Source organism: Salmo salar, chromosome ssa19 (genome assembly GCF_905237065.1).
Source record: "Salmo salar chromosome ssa19, Ssal_v3.1, whole genome shotgun sequence".
Classification (NCBI taxonomy): domain Eukaryota; kingdom Metazoa; phylum Chordata; class Actinopteri; order Salmoniformes; family Salmonidae; genus Salmo; species Salmo salar.
Window position 1 is genome coordinate 41,532,156 of NC_059460.1, and position 14,905 is coordinate 41,547,060.

The 14,905-nt window shown below is 47.4% G+C and overlaps 1 protein-coding gene across 7 annotated transcripts in view; it reads right to left on the reverse strand.

The window, feature by feature from the left end:
* Positions 1–330: 330 nt before the first annotated feature.
* The window catches only part of pde10a (phosphodiesterase 10A), a 158,252-nt gene continuing 143,677 nt past the window's right edge, over positions 331–14,905 (reverse strand). For 6 of the 7 annotated variants that reach the window (XM_045702326.1, XM_045702323.1, XM_045702325.1 and 3 more), the window contains 7 exons: positions 14,525–14,675; positions 13,288–13,443; positions 11,610–11,782; positions 11,361–11,472; positions 6,333–6,413; positions 6,031–6,119; positions 331–1,678 (listed from right to left, as the gene is read on the reverse strand). In XM_045702326.1, coding sequence (XP_045558282.1) covers positions 1,519–1,678; positions 6,031–6,119; positions 6,333–6,413; positions 11,361–11,472; positions 11,610–11,782; positions 13,288–13,443; positions 14,525–14,675 — 922 coding nt within the window. In that variant the 3' untranslated portion in view covers positions 331–1,518. The remainder of the gene's footprint in view (positions 1,679–6,030; positions 6,120–6,332; positions 6,414–11,360; positions 11,473–11,609; positions 11,783–13,287; positions 13,444–14,524; positions 14,676–14,905) is intronic. The other variant, XM_045702324.1, reaches the window with a different exon arrangement.

A 14,905-nucleotide genomic window follows, 5' to 3' on the forward strand; every position in this document is an offset into this window, starting at 1 on the left:
ATTGGAAATCTTTCAAATACTTTTAGCAATTGCTTAAGCCTGCATATATTGCCAGATGGGCAGGATTTACAGTTGCAACTCTTCGATTTGTTTTATTGTGCCAGGCAAACTCAATCAAGCCCAGATGAAGTATTTGAAATTATTTCAAAAAATATTTGAACTCAGGTCTGCCTGAGTGTTGGGTGCTATTTCTGCATAGAACATTCTGACCCTCGTGTGACACGACTAGCTAAATGTTGACATGATCTAACTCAGCCCTGTTGGTCACACTAACTTTGTCTGTCTGTGCTTTACCCAAGACGCTGTCTCTGAGTAGAATAGACTAGGATGTATGTTTTTTCGATGTCTTCATTCAAGTACTGCAAAAACACTTTTTTTGTTGTTGCTCAAAGTGACAGAAAACATTCTAGAAATATTTGTTGCGACATGCTAAACATTCTTTCTGTCTCTCTTAGAGAGACAACCACCTCCTCCCATGTAGTTTTGCTTGCGATAAGTCAGTCAGCCTACTACTGCAGGCAAACAAACAGTACCAATACAGTGCACTACTTTTGAACAGGGCCCATATTGCTCCGGTCAAAAGTTGTGCACTATGTAGTGGATTAGGGTGCCATTTCAGCACTAGCGGTTCTGGGGGGGGGGCCGTTCCCCTGTGACAACAATTTTGGACCCCCTTGTGCCCCCCTAAATGTGGAGTATGAAATAATTTTTACATAACTAATTTTTGCTATCGTTCTTTTTTTTACATCCGTTATTAGACAGTGGCAACGATGATGATTATGAACATGGTCTGTTGCCTGCTAATGCCTGCAATGCAGTGAAGAAAACGATATGACAACAATAACGTCTAATGTAACTGGCCCCTCTAACAGTAAAACTGGCCCCAGCTTGGCCCCCCCAGTTAAATGGTCTAGAACCGCCACTGCATTTCAGACACATTCATAAAGTCTGAAACTACAAAAAAAACAGTCAAGATTTCACAACCCTCCTGACCTTTATAAAGGATTAGAGTGTAAAGACTAAGGCCTCTGCAAATTACAAGACCGGAACATAAAACAAACCAAACAACACCACAGACATACTGATCCGTTTGGACAGGTATGAATTGGTTCCCAAGCAGTGGAGTTGATCAGGTGAGTCCCCACCTCAAGGACAAGTCCAGGTAGTTCCTCCCTGTTTCGGCTCGTTAGTTTCCGTTTCGTGCCCTAATTGATCGAGACCCCGCTGTCCTCCAGCCGTCCATCCGTGTGTCTACGGAGCAATGAAGACTGTCAGGGTTACCTCCTCACCTCCCTCACCCAATGAGGTAACTGTGTGGTCCTGAAAAGAATCCCCTTGTTTGTAAATCCACCAATCACCTTCCCTAGTCCCTACGCATGTGTCCCCCTCCTTCCTGTTTCAGCATGAAGTGAGGCTCTAACAGTTCAGACAGGAAGTAGTCCCTGTTAATGGCAGGGGATGTGTTGAGGGCATATTGACTTGTAAAGTAGTGAGGGCGAGCAGTGGCTTCACCGTCAGTCAGTTGTCCACCTTCACAGGGCCTGAGTCGGGGTTAGATGGTTCCTCAGTGCTGGGCTCTACCCTGGGATCAACAGGCTCTGGTGGAGCCCACACTCCTCTCACTCCACTGTCCTCCTCCTCTCCATTTACTATCTTCTCCCACTGGCCAAGGTTCTCCCTGTGGAAACAATCAGAATACCAAAAGGCTTTTTACTACTAGCTCTGACTTTGCTGTTGCTTGATTGTCCCTAGCTATCTGAAGATGAATGGACTAAATGTGACTGTTATACGTGGTTGTCTGACCTAGCTATCTGAATGCTGTATGCCACTCTGGATAAAAGCAGCTGTTAAATGACTACAATAGAAATGTAAAGGGAAGTAGATTGTGTCTATCTCTCTGTGTGTGTATCTGTTTGTGTGTGTGTGTGTGTTTATCTGTGTTTGTGTAAATATATCTCTGTGTGTGTGTGTGTGTATGTGTGTGTGTGTGTATATATCTGTTTGTGTGTGTGTGTATCTCTCTGAGTGTGTGCGAGTGTGTATCTGTTTGTGTGTGTGTGTGTGTGTATCTCTCTGAGTGTGTGCGTGTGTGTGTATATATCTGTTTGTGTGTGTGTGTGTGTATATCTGTTTGTGTGTGTGTATCTGTTTGTGTGTGTATCTCTCAGTGTGTGCGTGTGTGTGTATATATCTGTTTGTGCGTGTGTGTTTATGTTTGTGTGTGTGTGTATCTCTGTGTGTGTGTGTGTGTGTGTGTGTGTGTGTGTGTGTGTGTGTGTGTGTGTGTGTGTGTGTATATATACAGTTGAAGTCAGAAGTTTACATACACCTTAGCCAAATACATTTAAACTCAGTTTTTCACAATTCCTGACATTTAATCGTAGTAAAAATTCCCTGTCTTAGGTCAGTTAGGATCACCACTTTATTTTAAGAATGTGAAATGTCAGAATAATAGCAGAGAAAAATATATTTCAGCTTTTATTTCTTTCATCACATTCCCAGTGGGTCAGAAGTTTACATACACTCAGTTAGTATTTGATAGCATTGCCTTTAAATTGTTTAACTTGGGTCAAACGTTTTGGGTAGCCTTCCACAAGCTTCCCATAATAAGTTGGGTGAATTTTGGCCCATTCCTCCTGACAGAGCTGGTGTAACTGTGTCAGGTTTGTAGGCCTCCTTGCTCGCACACGCTTTTCAGTTCTGCCCACATATTTTCTATAGGATTGAGGTCAGGGCTTTGTGATGGCCACTCCAATACCTTGACTTTGCTGTCCTTAAGCCATTTTGCCAAAACTTTGGAAGTATGCTTGGGGTCATTGTCCATTTGGAAGACCCATTTGCGACCAAGCTTTAACTTCCTGACTGATGTCTTGAGATGTTGCTTCAATATATCCACATAATTTTCCAACCTCATGATGCCATCTATTTTGTGAAGTGCACCAGTCCCTCCTGCAGCAAAGCTCCCCCACAACATGATGCTGCCACCCCCATGCCTTATGGTTGGGATGGTGTTCTTCGGCTTGCAAGCCTCCCCCTTTATCCTCCAAACATAATGATGGTTATTATGGCCAAACAGTTCTATTTTTGTTTCATCAGTCCAGAGGACATTTCTCCAAAAAGTACAATCTCTGTCCCCATGTGCAGTTGCAAAACGCAGTCTGGCTTTTATTTGGCAGTTTTGGAGCAGTGACTTCTTCCTTGCTGAGCGGCCTTTCAGGTTATGTCGATATAGGACTTGTTTTACTGTGGATATAGATACTTTTGTACCCGTTTCCTCCAGCATCTTCACAAGGTCCTTTGCTGTTGTTCTGGGATTGATTTGCACTTTTCGCACCAAAGTACGTTCATCTCTAGGAGACAGAACGCGTCTCAATCCTGAGCGGTATGACGGCTGCGTGGTCCCATGGTGTTTATACTTGGTACTATTGTTTGTACAGATGAACGTGGTACCTTCAGGTGTTTGGAAATTGCTCCCAAGGATGAACCACATTTGTGGAGGTCGACAATTTTTTTTTCTGAGGTCTTGGCTGATTTCTTTTGATTTTCCCATGATGTCAAGCAAAGAGGCGCTGAGTTTGAAGGTAGGCCTTGAAATACATCCACAGGTACACCACCAATTGACTCAAATGACATCAATTAGCCTATCAGAAGCTTCTAAAGCCATGGCATCATTTTCTGGAATTTTCCAAGCTGTTTAAAGGCACAGTCAACTTAGTGTATGTAAACTTCTGACCCACTGGAATTGTGATACAGTCAATTATAAGTGAAATAATCTGTCTGTAAACAATTGTTGGAAAAATGACTTGTGTTTATGCACAAAGTAGATGTCCTAACCGACTTGCCAAAACTATAGTTTGTTAACAAGAAATTTGTGGAGTGGTTGAAAAACGAGTTTTAATGACTCCAACCTAAGTGTAGGTAAACTTCTGACTTCAACTGTATATGATGTGTGTGTAGTCCATGTAATATATGATGTGTGTAGTCCATGTAATATACGGTGTGTGTAGTCCATGTAATATATGGTGTGTGTAGTCCATGTAATATATGGTGTGTGTAGTCCATGTAATATATGATGTGTGTAGTCCATGTAATATACGGTGTGTGTAGTCCATGTAATATATGGTGTGTAGTCCATGTAATATACGGTGTGTGTAGTCCATGTAATATATGGTGTGTGTAGTCCATGTAATATATGGTGTGTGTAGTCCATGTAATATACGGTGTGTGTAGTCCATGTAATATATGGTGTGTAGTCCATGTAATATATGGTGTGTGTAGTCCATGTAATATACGGTGTGTGTAGTCCATGTAATATATGGTGTGTGTAGTCCATGTAATATATGGTGTGTGTAGTCCATATAATATATGGTGTGTGTAGTCCTTGTAATATACGGTGTGTGTAGTCCATGTAATATATGGTGTGTGTAGTCCATGTAATATAATGTGTGTGTAGTCCATGTAATATATGGTGTGTGTAGTCCATGTAATATATGGTGTGTGTAGTCCATGTAATATATGATGTGTGTAGTCCATGTAATATACGGTGTGTGTAGTCCATGTAATATATGGTGTGTAGTCCATGTAATATACGGTGTGTGTAGTCCATGTAATATACGGTGTGTGTAGTCCATGTAATATATGGTGTGTGTAGTCCATGTAATATATGGTGTGTGTAGTCCATGTAATATATGATGTGTGTAGTCCATGTAATATACGGTGTGTGTAGTCCATGTAATATATGGTGTGTAGTCCATGTAATATACGGTGTGTGTAGTCCATGTAATATATGGTGTGTGTAGTCCATGTAATATATGGTGTGTGTAGTCCATGTAATATACGGTGTGTGTAGTCCATGTAATATATGGTGTGTAGTCCATGTAATATATGGTGTGTGTAGTCCATGTAATATACGGTGTGTGTAGTCCATGTAATATATGGTGTGTGTAGTCCATGTAATATATGGTGTGTGTAGTCCATATAATATATGGTGTGTGTAGTCCTTGTAATATATACGGTGTGTGTAGTCCATGTAATATATGGTGTGTGTAGTCCATGTAATATAATGTGTGCGTAGTCCATGTAATATATGGTGTGTAGTCCATGTAATATATGATGTGTGTAGTCCATGTAATATATGGTGTGTGTAGTCCATGTAATATATGGTGTGTAGTCCATGTAATATATGGTGCGTAGTCCATGTAATATACGGTGTGTGTAGTCCATGTAATATACGGTGTGTGTAGTCCATGTAATATATGGTGTGTGTAGTCCATGTAATATATGGTGTGGAGTCCATGTAATATATGGTGCGTAGTCCATGTAATATATGGTGTGTAGTCCATGTAATATATGGTGCGTAGTCCATGTAATATATGGTGCGTAGTCCATGTAATATATGGTGTGTGTAGTCCATGTAATATATGGTGTGGAGTCCATGTAATATATGGTGCGTAGTCCATGTAATATATGGTGTGTGTAGTCCATGTAATATATGGTGTGTGTAGTCCATGTAATATATGGTGCGTAGTCCATGTAATATATGGTGTGTAGTCCATGTAATATATGGTGTGTGTAGTCCATGTAATATATGGTGCGTAGTCCATGTAATATATGGTGTGTGTAGTCCATGTAATATATGGTGTGTGTAGTCCATGTAATATATGGTGTGTGTAGTCCATGTAATATATGGTGCGTAGTCCATGTAATATATGGTGCGTAGTCCATGTAATATACGGTGTGTGTAGTCCATGTAATATATGGTGCGTAGTCCATGTAATATATGGTGCGTAGTTCATGTAATATACGGTGTGTGTAGTCCATGTAATATACGGTGTGTGTAGTCCATGTAATATATGGTGTGTGTAGTCCATGTAATATATGGTGCGTAGTCCATGTAATATACGGTGTGTGTAGTCCATGTAATATATGGTGCGTAGTTCATGTAATATACGGTGTGTGTAGTCCATGTAATATACGGTGTGTGTAGTCCATGTAATATATGGTGTGTGTATTGTACAGTATGTAACTCACTTGCAGGCTTCTAGAAGAGGGCTGGAAGGGGGGAAGAGCTCAGATAAGGTAGTATAACATGGGAGCGCAACAGCATTGTAGAACCCCACCTAGAAAAACAGAGAAGGAGAATCCAGTAGAGAGGAGGGAACAAGGGCAGAGGGAAGGGAACAAGGGCAGAGGGAAGGGAACATCTTGCCAGAATGAGACACAGACCAGGTAATGTTCTTCTTAGTGTGTGTGTGTGTGTGTGTGTGTGTGTGTGTGTGTGTGTGTGTGTGTGTGTGTGTGTGTGTGTGTATGTGTGTGTGTGTAGTTCTTACCTGCCCCTGAGGAACCTCTTTCTTCTTATCTCTGTCCATCATAGGGATGGGCTGTATACCTATCTTCTTCATCTCATCCCCCTGTAGAGGAGAGGAGGAGAGGAAGAGGAGAGGAGATAAAGGAGGGAGAGAGGAGAGGAGATAAAGGAGGGAGAGAGAGGGGAGGAAGATGGAAGAAAGAGATGAGGTAGAATGGAGGAGGTTATTGAGATTAAAGGACAAAAGAAAGTGACACCTGATGATCTTTTGAGTACTATGATCATTCCTTTGTCATAATCTATTCAGAATCATATAGAATGAAGGAATTGATTAACTCTATAAAGCAGTAGTATACTCTTAGAGAGAAAGCTGCTCTCTAGAACCTAAAAGGGTTCTTCGGCTGAAAATAACTATTTTTTTTTGTTTCAAGTGGAACCCTTTTACTAATACAAGGTTCTACGTGGAACCCTTTCACCACTAAAAGGTTCTAAGTAGAACCCTTTCACCACTAAAAGGTTCTAAGTAGAACTCTTTCACCACTAAAATGTTCTAAGTAGAACCCTTTCACCACTAAAAGGTTCTAAGTAGAACCCTTTCACCAATAAAAGGTTCTAAGTAGAACCCTTTCACCACTAAAAGGTTCTAAATAGAACTCTTTCACCACTAAAATGTTCTAAGTAGAACCCTTTCACAACTAAAAGGTTCTAAATAGAACTCTTTCACCACTAAAAGGTTCTAAGTAGAACTATTTCACCACTAAAAGGTTCTAAGTAGAACCCTTTCACCACTAAAAGGTTCTAAGTAGAACCCTTTCACAACTAAAAGGTTCTAAATAGAACTCTTTCACCACTAAAAGGTTCTAAGTAGAACCCTTTCACCACTAAAAGGTTCTAAGTAGAACCCTTTCACCACTAAAAGGTTCTAAGTAGAACCCTTTCACCACTAAAAGGTTCTAAGTAGAACTCTTTCACCACTAAAAGGTTCTAAGTAGAACTCTTTCACCACTAAAAGGTTCTTATTGATGAGCACTATGAACCATATGACGAATGAACTCCTTACAACAATTTTTTTTAATATATATTTTTTTACCTTTATTTAACTAGGCAAGTCAGTTAAAAACAAATTCTTATTTTCAATGACGGACTAGGATCAGTGGGTTAACTGCCTTGTTCAGGGACAGAATGACAGATTTTTACCTTGTCACCTCGGGGATTCAATCTAGCAACCTTTCTGTTACCAGCCCAACGCTCTAACCACTAGTCTACCTGCCGTCCCTACACTCTAACCACTAGTCTACCTGCCGTCCCTACACTCTAACCACTAGGCTACCTGCCGTCCCTACACTCTAACCACTAGTCTACCTGCCGTCCCTACACTCTAACCACTAGGCTGCCTGCCGCCCTCTACACTCTAACCACTAGTCTACCTGCCGTCCCTACACTCTAACCACTAGGCTACCTGCCGTCCCTACACTCTAACCACTAGGCTGCCTGCCGCCCTCTACACTCTAACCACTAGGCTGCCTGCCGCCCTCTACACTCTAACCACTAGGCTACCTGCCGTCCATACACTCTAACCACTAGGCTGCCTGCCGCCCTCTACACTCTAACCACTAGGCTGCCTGCCGCCCTCTACACTCTAACCACTAGGCTGCCTGCCACCCTCTACACTCTAACCACTAGCCTACCTGCCGTCCCTACACTCTAACCACTAGTATACCTGCCGTCCCTACACTCTAACCACTAGCCTACCTGCCGTCCCTACACTCTAACCACTAGGCTACCTGCCGTCCCCCCGCTCTAACCACTAGGTTACCTGCCGTCCCTACACTCTAACCACTAGTCTACCCGCCGTCCCTACACTCTAACCACTAGGTTACCCGCCATCTCTACACTCTAACCACTAGGCTACCTGCCGTCCCTACACTCTAACCACTAGTCTACCTGCCGCCCCTACACTCTAACCACCAGTCTACCTGCCCCCCTACACTCTAACCACTAGGCTACCTGCCGCCCCTACACTCTAACCACTAGGCTACCTGCCGTCCCTACACTCTAACCACTAGTCTACCTGCCATCCCTACACTCTAACCACTAGGCTACCTGCCGCCCCTACACTCTAACCACTAGGCTACCTGCCGTCCCTACACTCTAACCACTAGGCTACCTGCCGCCCCCACACTCTAACCACTAGGCTACCTGCCACCCCTACACTCTAACCACTAGGCTGCCTGCCGTCCCTACACTCTAACCACTAGGCTACCTGCCGTCCCTACACTCTAACCACTAGGCTACCTGCCACCCCTACACTCTAACCACTAGGCTGCCTGCCGCCCCTACACTCTAACCACTAGGCTACCTGCCGTCCCTACACTCTAACCACTAGGCTGCCTGCCGTCCCTACACTCTAACCACTAGGCTACCTGCCGTCCCTTCACTCTAACCACTAGGTTACCTGCCGCCCCTACACTCTAACCACTAGGCTACCTGCCGTCCCTACACTCTAACCACTAGGCTACCTGCCGTCCCTACACTCTAACCACTAGTCTACCTGCCATCCCTACACTCTAACCACTAGGCTACCTGCCGCCCCTACACTCTAACCACTAGGCTACCTGCCGTCCCTACACTCTAACCACTAGGCTACCTGCCGCCCCCACACTCTAACCACTAGGCTACCTGCCGCCCCTACACTCTAACCACTAGGCTACCTGCCGTCCCTACACTCTAACCACTAGGCTACCTGCCGCCCCCACACTCTAACCACTAGGCTACCTGCCACCCCTACACTCTAACCACTAGGCTACCTGCCGTCCCTACACTCTAACCACTAGTCTACCTGCCGCCCCTACACTCTAACCACTAGGCTACCTGCCGTCCCTACACTCTAACCACTAGGCTACCTGCCGTCCCTACACTCTAACCACTAGGCTACCTGCCGCCCTACACTCTAACCACTAGGCTACCTGCCGTCCCTACACTCTAACCACTAGTCTACCTGCCGTCCCTACACTCTAACCACTAGGCTACCTGCCGTCCCTACACTCTAACCACTAGACTACCTGCCGTCCCTACACTCTAACCACTAGGCTACCTGCCGTCCCTACACTCTAACCACTAGGCTACCTGCCGTCCCTACACTCTAACCACTAGGCTACCTGCCGTCCCTACACTCTAACCACTAGGCTACCTGCCGTCCCTACACTCTAACCACTAGGCTACCTGCCTCCTCTACACTCTAACCACTAGTCTACCTGCCGTCCCTACACTCTAACCACTAGGCTACCTGCCTCCTCTACACTCTAACCACTAGGCTACCTGCCGTCCCTACACTCTAACCACTAGGCTACCTGCCGTCCCTACACTCTAACCACTAGGCTACCTGCCGTCCCTACACTCTAACCACTAGTCTACCTGCCGTCCCTACACTCTAACCACTAGGCTACCTGCCGTCCCTACACTCTAACCACTAGGCTACCTGCCGTCCCTACACTCTAACCACTAGGCTACCTGCCTCCTCTACACTCTAACCACTAGTCTACCTGCCGTCCCTACACTCTAACCACTAGGCTACCTGCCTCCTCTACACTCTAACCACTAGGCTACCTGCCGTCCCTACACTCTAACCACTAGGCTACCTGCCGTCCCTACACTCTAACCACTAGGCTACCTGCCGTCCCTACACTCTAACCACTAGGCTACCTGCCGTCCCTACACTCTAACCACTAGGCTACCTGCCGCCCCTACACTGTAACCACTAGGCTACCTGCCCCCCTATACTCTAACCACTAGTCTACCTGCCCCCCTACACTCTAACCACTAGTCTACCTGCCCCCTATACTCTAACCACTAGTCTACCTGCCCCCCTATACTCTAACCACTAGTCTACCTGCCCCCCTACACTCTAACCACTAGTCTACCTGCCCCCTATACTCTAACCACTAGGCTACCTGCCCCCTATACTCTAACCACTAGTCTACCTGCCCCCCTACACTCTAACCACTAGTCTACCTGCCCCCTATACTCTAACCACTAGGCTACCTGCCCCCCTATACTCTAACCACTAGTCTACCTGCCCCCTACACTCTAACCACTAGGCTACCTACCGTCCCTACACTCTAACCACTAGTCTACCTGCCCCCTACACTCTAACCACTAGTCTACCTGCCCCCCTATACTCTAACCACTAGGCTACCTGCCCCCCTATACTCTAACCACTAGTCTACCTGCCCCCTACACTCTAACCACTAGGCTACCTACCGTCCCTACACTCTAACCACTAGTCTACCTGCCCCCTACACTCTAACCACTAGTCTACCTGCCCCCTACACTCTAACCACTAGTCTACCTGCCCCCCTATACTCTAACCACTAGGCTACCTGCCCCCCTATACTCTAACCACTAGTCTACCTGCCCCCCTACACTCTAACCACTAGGCTACCTACCGTCCCTACACTCTAACCACTAGTCTACCTGCCCCCTACACTCTAACCACTAGTCTACCTGCCCCCTATACTCTAACCACTAGGCTACCTGCCCCCTATACTCTAACCACTAGTCTACCTGCCCCCCTACACTCTAACCACTAGTCTACCTGCCCCCCTATACTCTAACCACTAGGCTACCTGCCCCCTATACTCTAACCACTAGTCTACCTGCCCCCCTACACTCTAACCACTAGGCTACCTACCGCCCTACACTCTAACCACTAGTCTACCTGCCGTCCCTACACTCTAACCACTAGGCTACCTGCCGTCCCTACACTCTAACCACTAGTCTACCTACCGTCCCTACACTCTAACCACTAGGCTACCTGCCGCCCCTACACTCTAACCACTAGGCTACCTACCGCCCCTACACTCTAACCACTAGACTACCTGCCGTCCCTACACTCTAACCACTAGGTTACCTGCCGTCCCTACACTCTAACCACTAGGCTACCTGCCGTCCCTACACTCTAACCACTAGGCTACCTGCCGCCCCTACACTGTAACCACTAGGCTACCACTTTACAAGAGTAGAGATGTAGTCGTGAATTTTACAATTGTACCTCGGCCCAGAACTCAGCGTAGATGTCATTAGCCGTGAGTCGCGTGATTGGCCACAGCTTGGTAACGGAACACAGGTCACATGCTGTCATCATCAGACCAATCACACGGTCCCTGGGGAAAGAAAAGTATATTTCTATATATTTATTTTAATGATCTATTTCCAGATGTATCAGAGAAGATGTCCAGTGTGTGTGTGTGTGTGTGTGTGTGTGTGTGTGTGTGTGTGTGTACGACCCCTGACCTCTGACCTGTGTTGGTGGTTGTTGAGGTCCAGTGCTTCCGTGGTCAGTAGCTCAGCTAGCTGTTTGCGGTTGCCGAAGTAGAGCGCCAGGTCTGTAGCGATGATGGCCTTGCGGATGATCTCTAACACCTGCTCGTACTCACTGGAAGTCAGGTTGGAGAAAACATTGTGCCCTTCCAGCTATGGGAAACAAAGAGATCAATAAAAAGCAAAAGCTCCGCTTATGAGGAGTTCGGCTCAGCTTAGGTGGGATAGCCAGAGGGTACATCCTGGGAGTACCAGCTTAGGTGGGATAGCCAGAGGGTACATCCTGGGAGTACCAGCTTAGGTGGGATAGCCAGAGGGTACATCCTGGGAGTACCAGCTTAGGTGGGATAGCCAGAGGGTACATCCTGGGAGTACCAGCTTAGGTGGGATAGCCAGAGGGTACATCCTGGGAGTACAGCTTAGGTGGGATAGCCAGAGGGTACATCCTGGGAGTACCAGCTTAGGTGGGATAGCCAGAGGGTACATCCTGGGAGTACCAGCTCAGGTGGGATAGCCAGAGGGTACATCCTGGGAGTACCAGCTCAGGTGGGATAGCCAGAGGGTACATCCTGGGAGTACCAGCTTAGGTGGGATAGCCAGATGGTACTTCCTGGGAGTACAGCTTAGGCGGGATAGCCAGAGGGTACATCCTGGGAGTACCAGCTTAGGTGGGATAGCCAGAGGGTACATCCTGGGAGTACCAGCTTAGGTGGGATAGCCAGAGGGTACATCCTGGGAGTACCAGCTCAGGTGGGATAGCCAGAGGGTACATCCTGGGAGTACCAGCTCAGGTGGGATAGCCAGAGGGTACATCCTGGGAGTACCAGCTTAGGTGGGATAGCCAGAGGGTACATCCTGGGAGTACAGCTTAGGTGGGATAGCCAGAGGGTACATCCTGGGAGTACCAGCTTAGGTGGGATAGCCAGAGGGTACATCCTGGGAGTACCAGCTTAGGCGGGATAGCCAGAGGGTACATCCTGTGAGTACAGCTTAGGTGGGATAGCCAGAGGGTACATCCTGGGAGTACCAGCTCAGGTGGGATAGCCAGAGGGTACATCCTGGGAGTACCAGCTTAGGTGGGATAGCCAGAGGGTACATCCTGGGAGTACCAGCTTAGGTGGGATAGCCAGAGGGTACATCCTGGGAGTACCAGCTTAGGTGGGATAGCCAGAGGGTACATCCTGCGAGTACAGCTTAGGTGAGATAGCCAAAGGGTACATCCTGTGAGTACAGTAGGCCCTGGAACGTTCAGGGTAGTTTGGATACTTTGCAGGTTTTTGGGGTCAATTTGAAATTGATGGTAGTCAATTCAGGAAGTAAATTGAAATTCAATAATTGAAAAAGGCCATCTATTTTCAATGACATCTCAATAAATGTCAAAGTAAAAGCTATTTATTTGAACGTTTTTTCCACTTTTGAAGTTTTAAATTCAAATAGCTTTTCTGAATTAAATAGCTTCAATTAGAATTGACCCCAACCCAGGATACCTGATCATCACCCACCGAAGATGAGGAATTTCAATTGGGAGGGGACAACGTTTAATAACAGAGCAACTGTTAGGGGGAAATGTCTGAGGTGTTAAGATCCTCCTGGGGGAACACTTAGAGGAGAGCTGAGTAAGCGTGTGAGTACAGGGTGTGTGTGTGTGGTAGTCCTACCTGCAGGATGGATACAGTCTGGGAGAAGTGGTGCTGCTCCATTGTAGACGTGCTGTACAGGGCAGCTAGAGGATGGTCAAACTTCTGCAGGTAGGTGTTACTGTATCCTCGATGGTCCAGATCATGACATAGACAGGCTATCAGCAGACCCTTCTTCTGTTGATGGGGGAGGATGGGGGGAGAGAGAGGGGATGGGGGAGAAAGAGGGGATGGGAGAGAGAAAGAATGGGGAGAGAGAGAGTGGATGGGGAGAGAGAGAGGGGATGGGGAGAGAGAGGGGATGGGGAGAGAGAGAGGGGATGGGAGAGAGAGGATGGGGAGAGAGAGGGGATGGGGAGAGAGAGAGGGGATGGGGAGAGAGAGGATGGGGAGAGAGAGAGGGGATGGGGAGAGAGAGGATGGGGAGAGAGAGGGGATGGGGAGAGAGAGGATGGGGAGCGAGAGGATGGGGAGAGAGAGAGGGATGGGGAGAGAGAGGATGGGGAGAGAGAGAGGGGATGGGGAGAGAGAGGGGATGGGGAGAGAGAGGATGGGGAGAGAGAGAGGGGATGGGGAGAGAGGATGGGGAGAGAGAGAGGGGATGGGGAGAGAGAGGATGGGGAGAGAGAGGATGGGGAGAGAGAGAGGGGATGGGGAGAGAGAGAGGGGATGGGGAGAGCGGGAGAGGGGATGGGGAGAGAGAGGGGATGGGGAGAGAGAGGATGGGGAGAGCGAGAGAGAATGGGGAGAGAGAGAGGGGATGGGGAGAGAGAGGATGGGGAGAGAGAGGGGATGGGGAGAGAGAGGATGGGGAGAGAGAGGGGATGGGGAGAGAGAGAGAGGATGGGGAGAGAGAGAGGGGATGGGGAGAGAGAGGATGGAGAGAGAGAGGGGATGGGGAGAGAGAGAGAGGATGGGGAGAGAGAGAGGGGATGGGGAGAGAGGGGATGGGGAGAGAGAGGATGGGGAGAGAGAGAGGGGATGGGGAGAGAGAGGGGGATGGGAGAGAGAGGGGGATGGGGAGAGAGAAGGGATGGGGAGAGGGGATGGGGAGAGCGAGAGGATGGGAGAGAGAAGATGGACAAGTACACGTGGAAGTCAGCTACTAACAGAATTGACCCTGTTTAGAATCTCCTCATTCTATTCAGGAATCAGGAAGTAAATGACTGAATTAGAATGCAGTTGACCACACCCCTGTTTCTGAACCTCTTGACTGTGTTATTGACAAACTGACAGACGGACAGACAGACAGGCAGACCTCTATCTCAGTGAAGATGCCGGTGGTCTTCTGCAGTATGGCGTACATACAGTGAGCCACGTTCACCGCGTGTTTCCAGTTGTGGTAGGGAACACGCCGATAATTCTTCCTCACAGACATTGTGAACCTGCACAACTTCTCCAGCTCAAAACTAGAGGGAGGGAGAGAGAGAGAGGACGGAGAGGGAGAGAGGACGGAGAGAGAGACAGGATGGAGAGGGAGAGGACGGAGAGGGAGAGGACGGAGAGGGATAGGACAGAGAGGGAGAGAGGACGGAGAGAGAGAGAGGACAGAGAGAGAGAGAGGACGGAGAGGGAGAGGACGGAGAGAGAGACAGGACGGAGAGAGAGAGGACGGAGAGAGGACGGAGAGAGAGAGGAC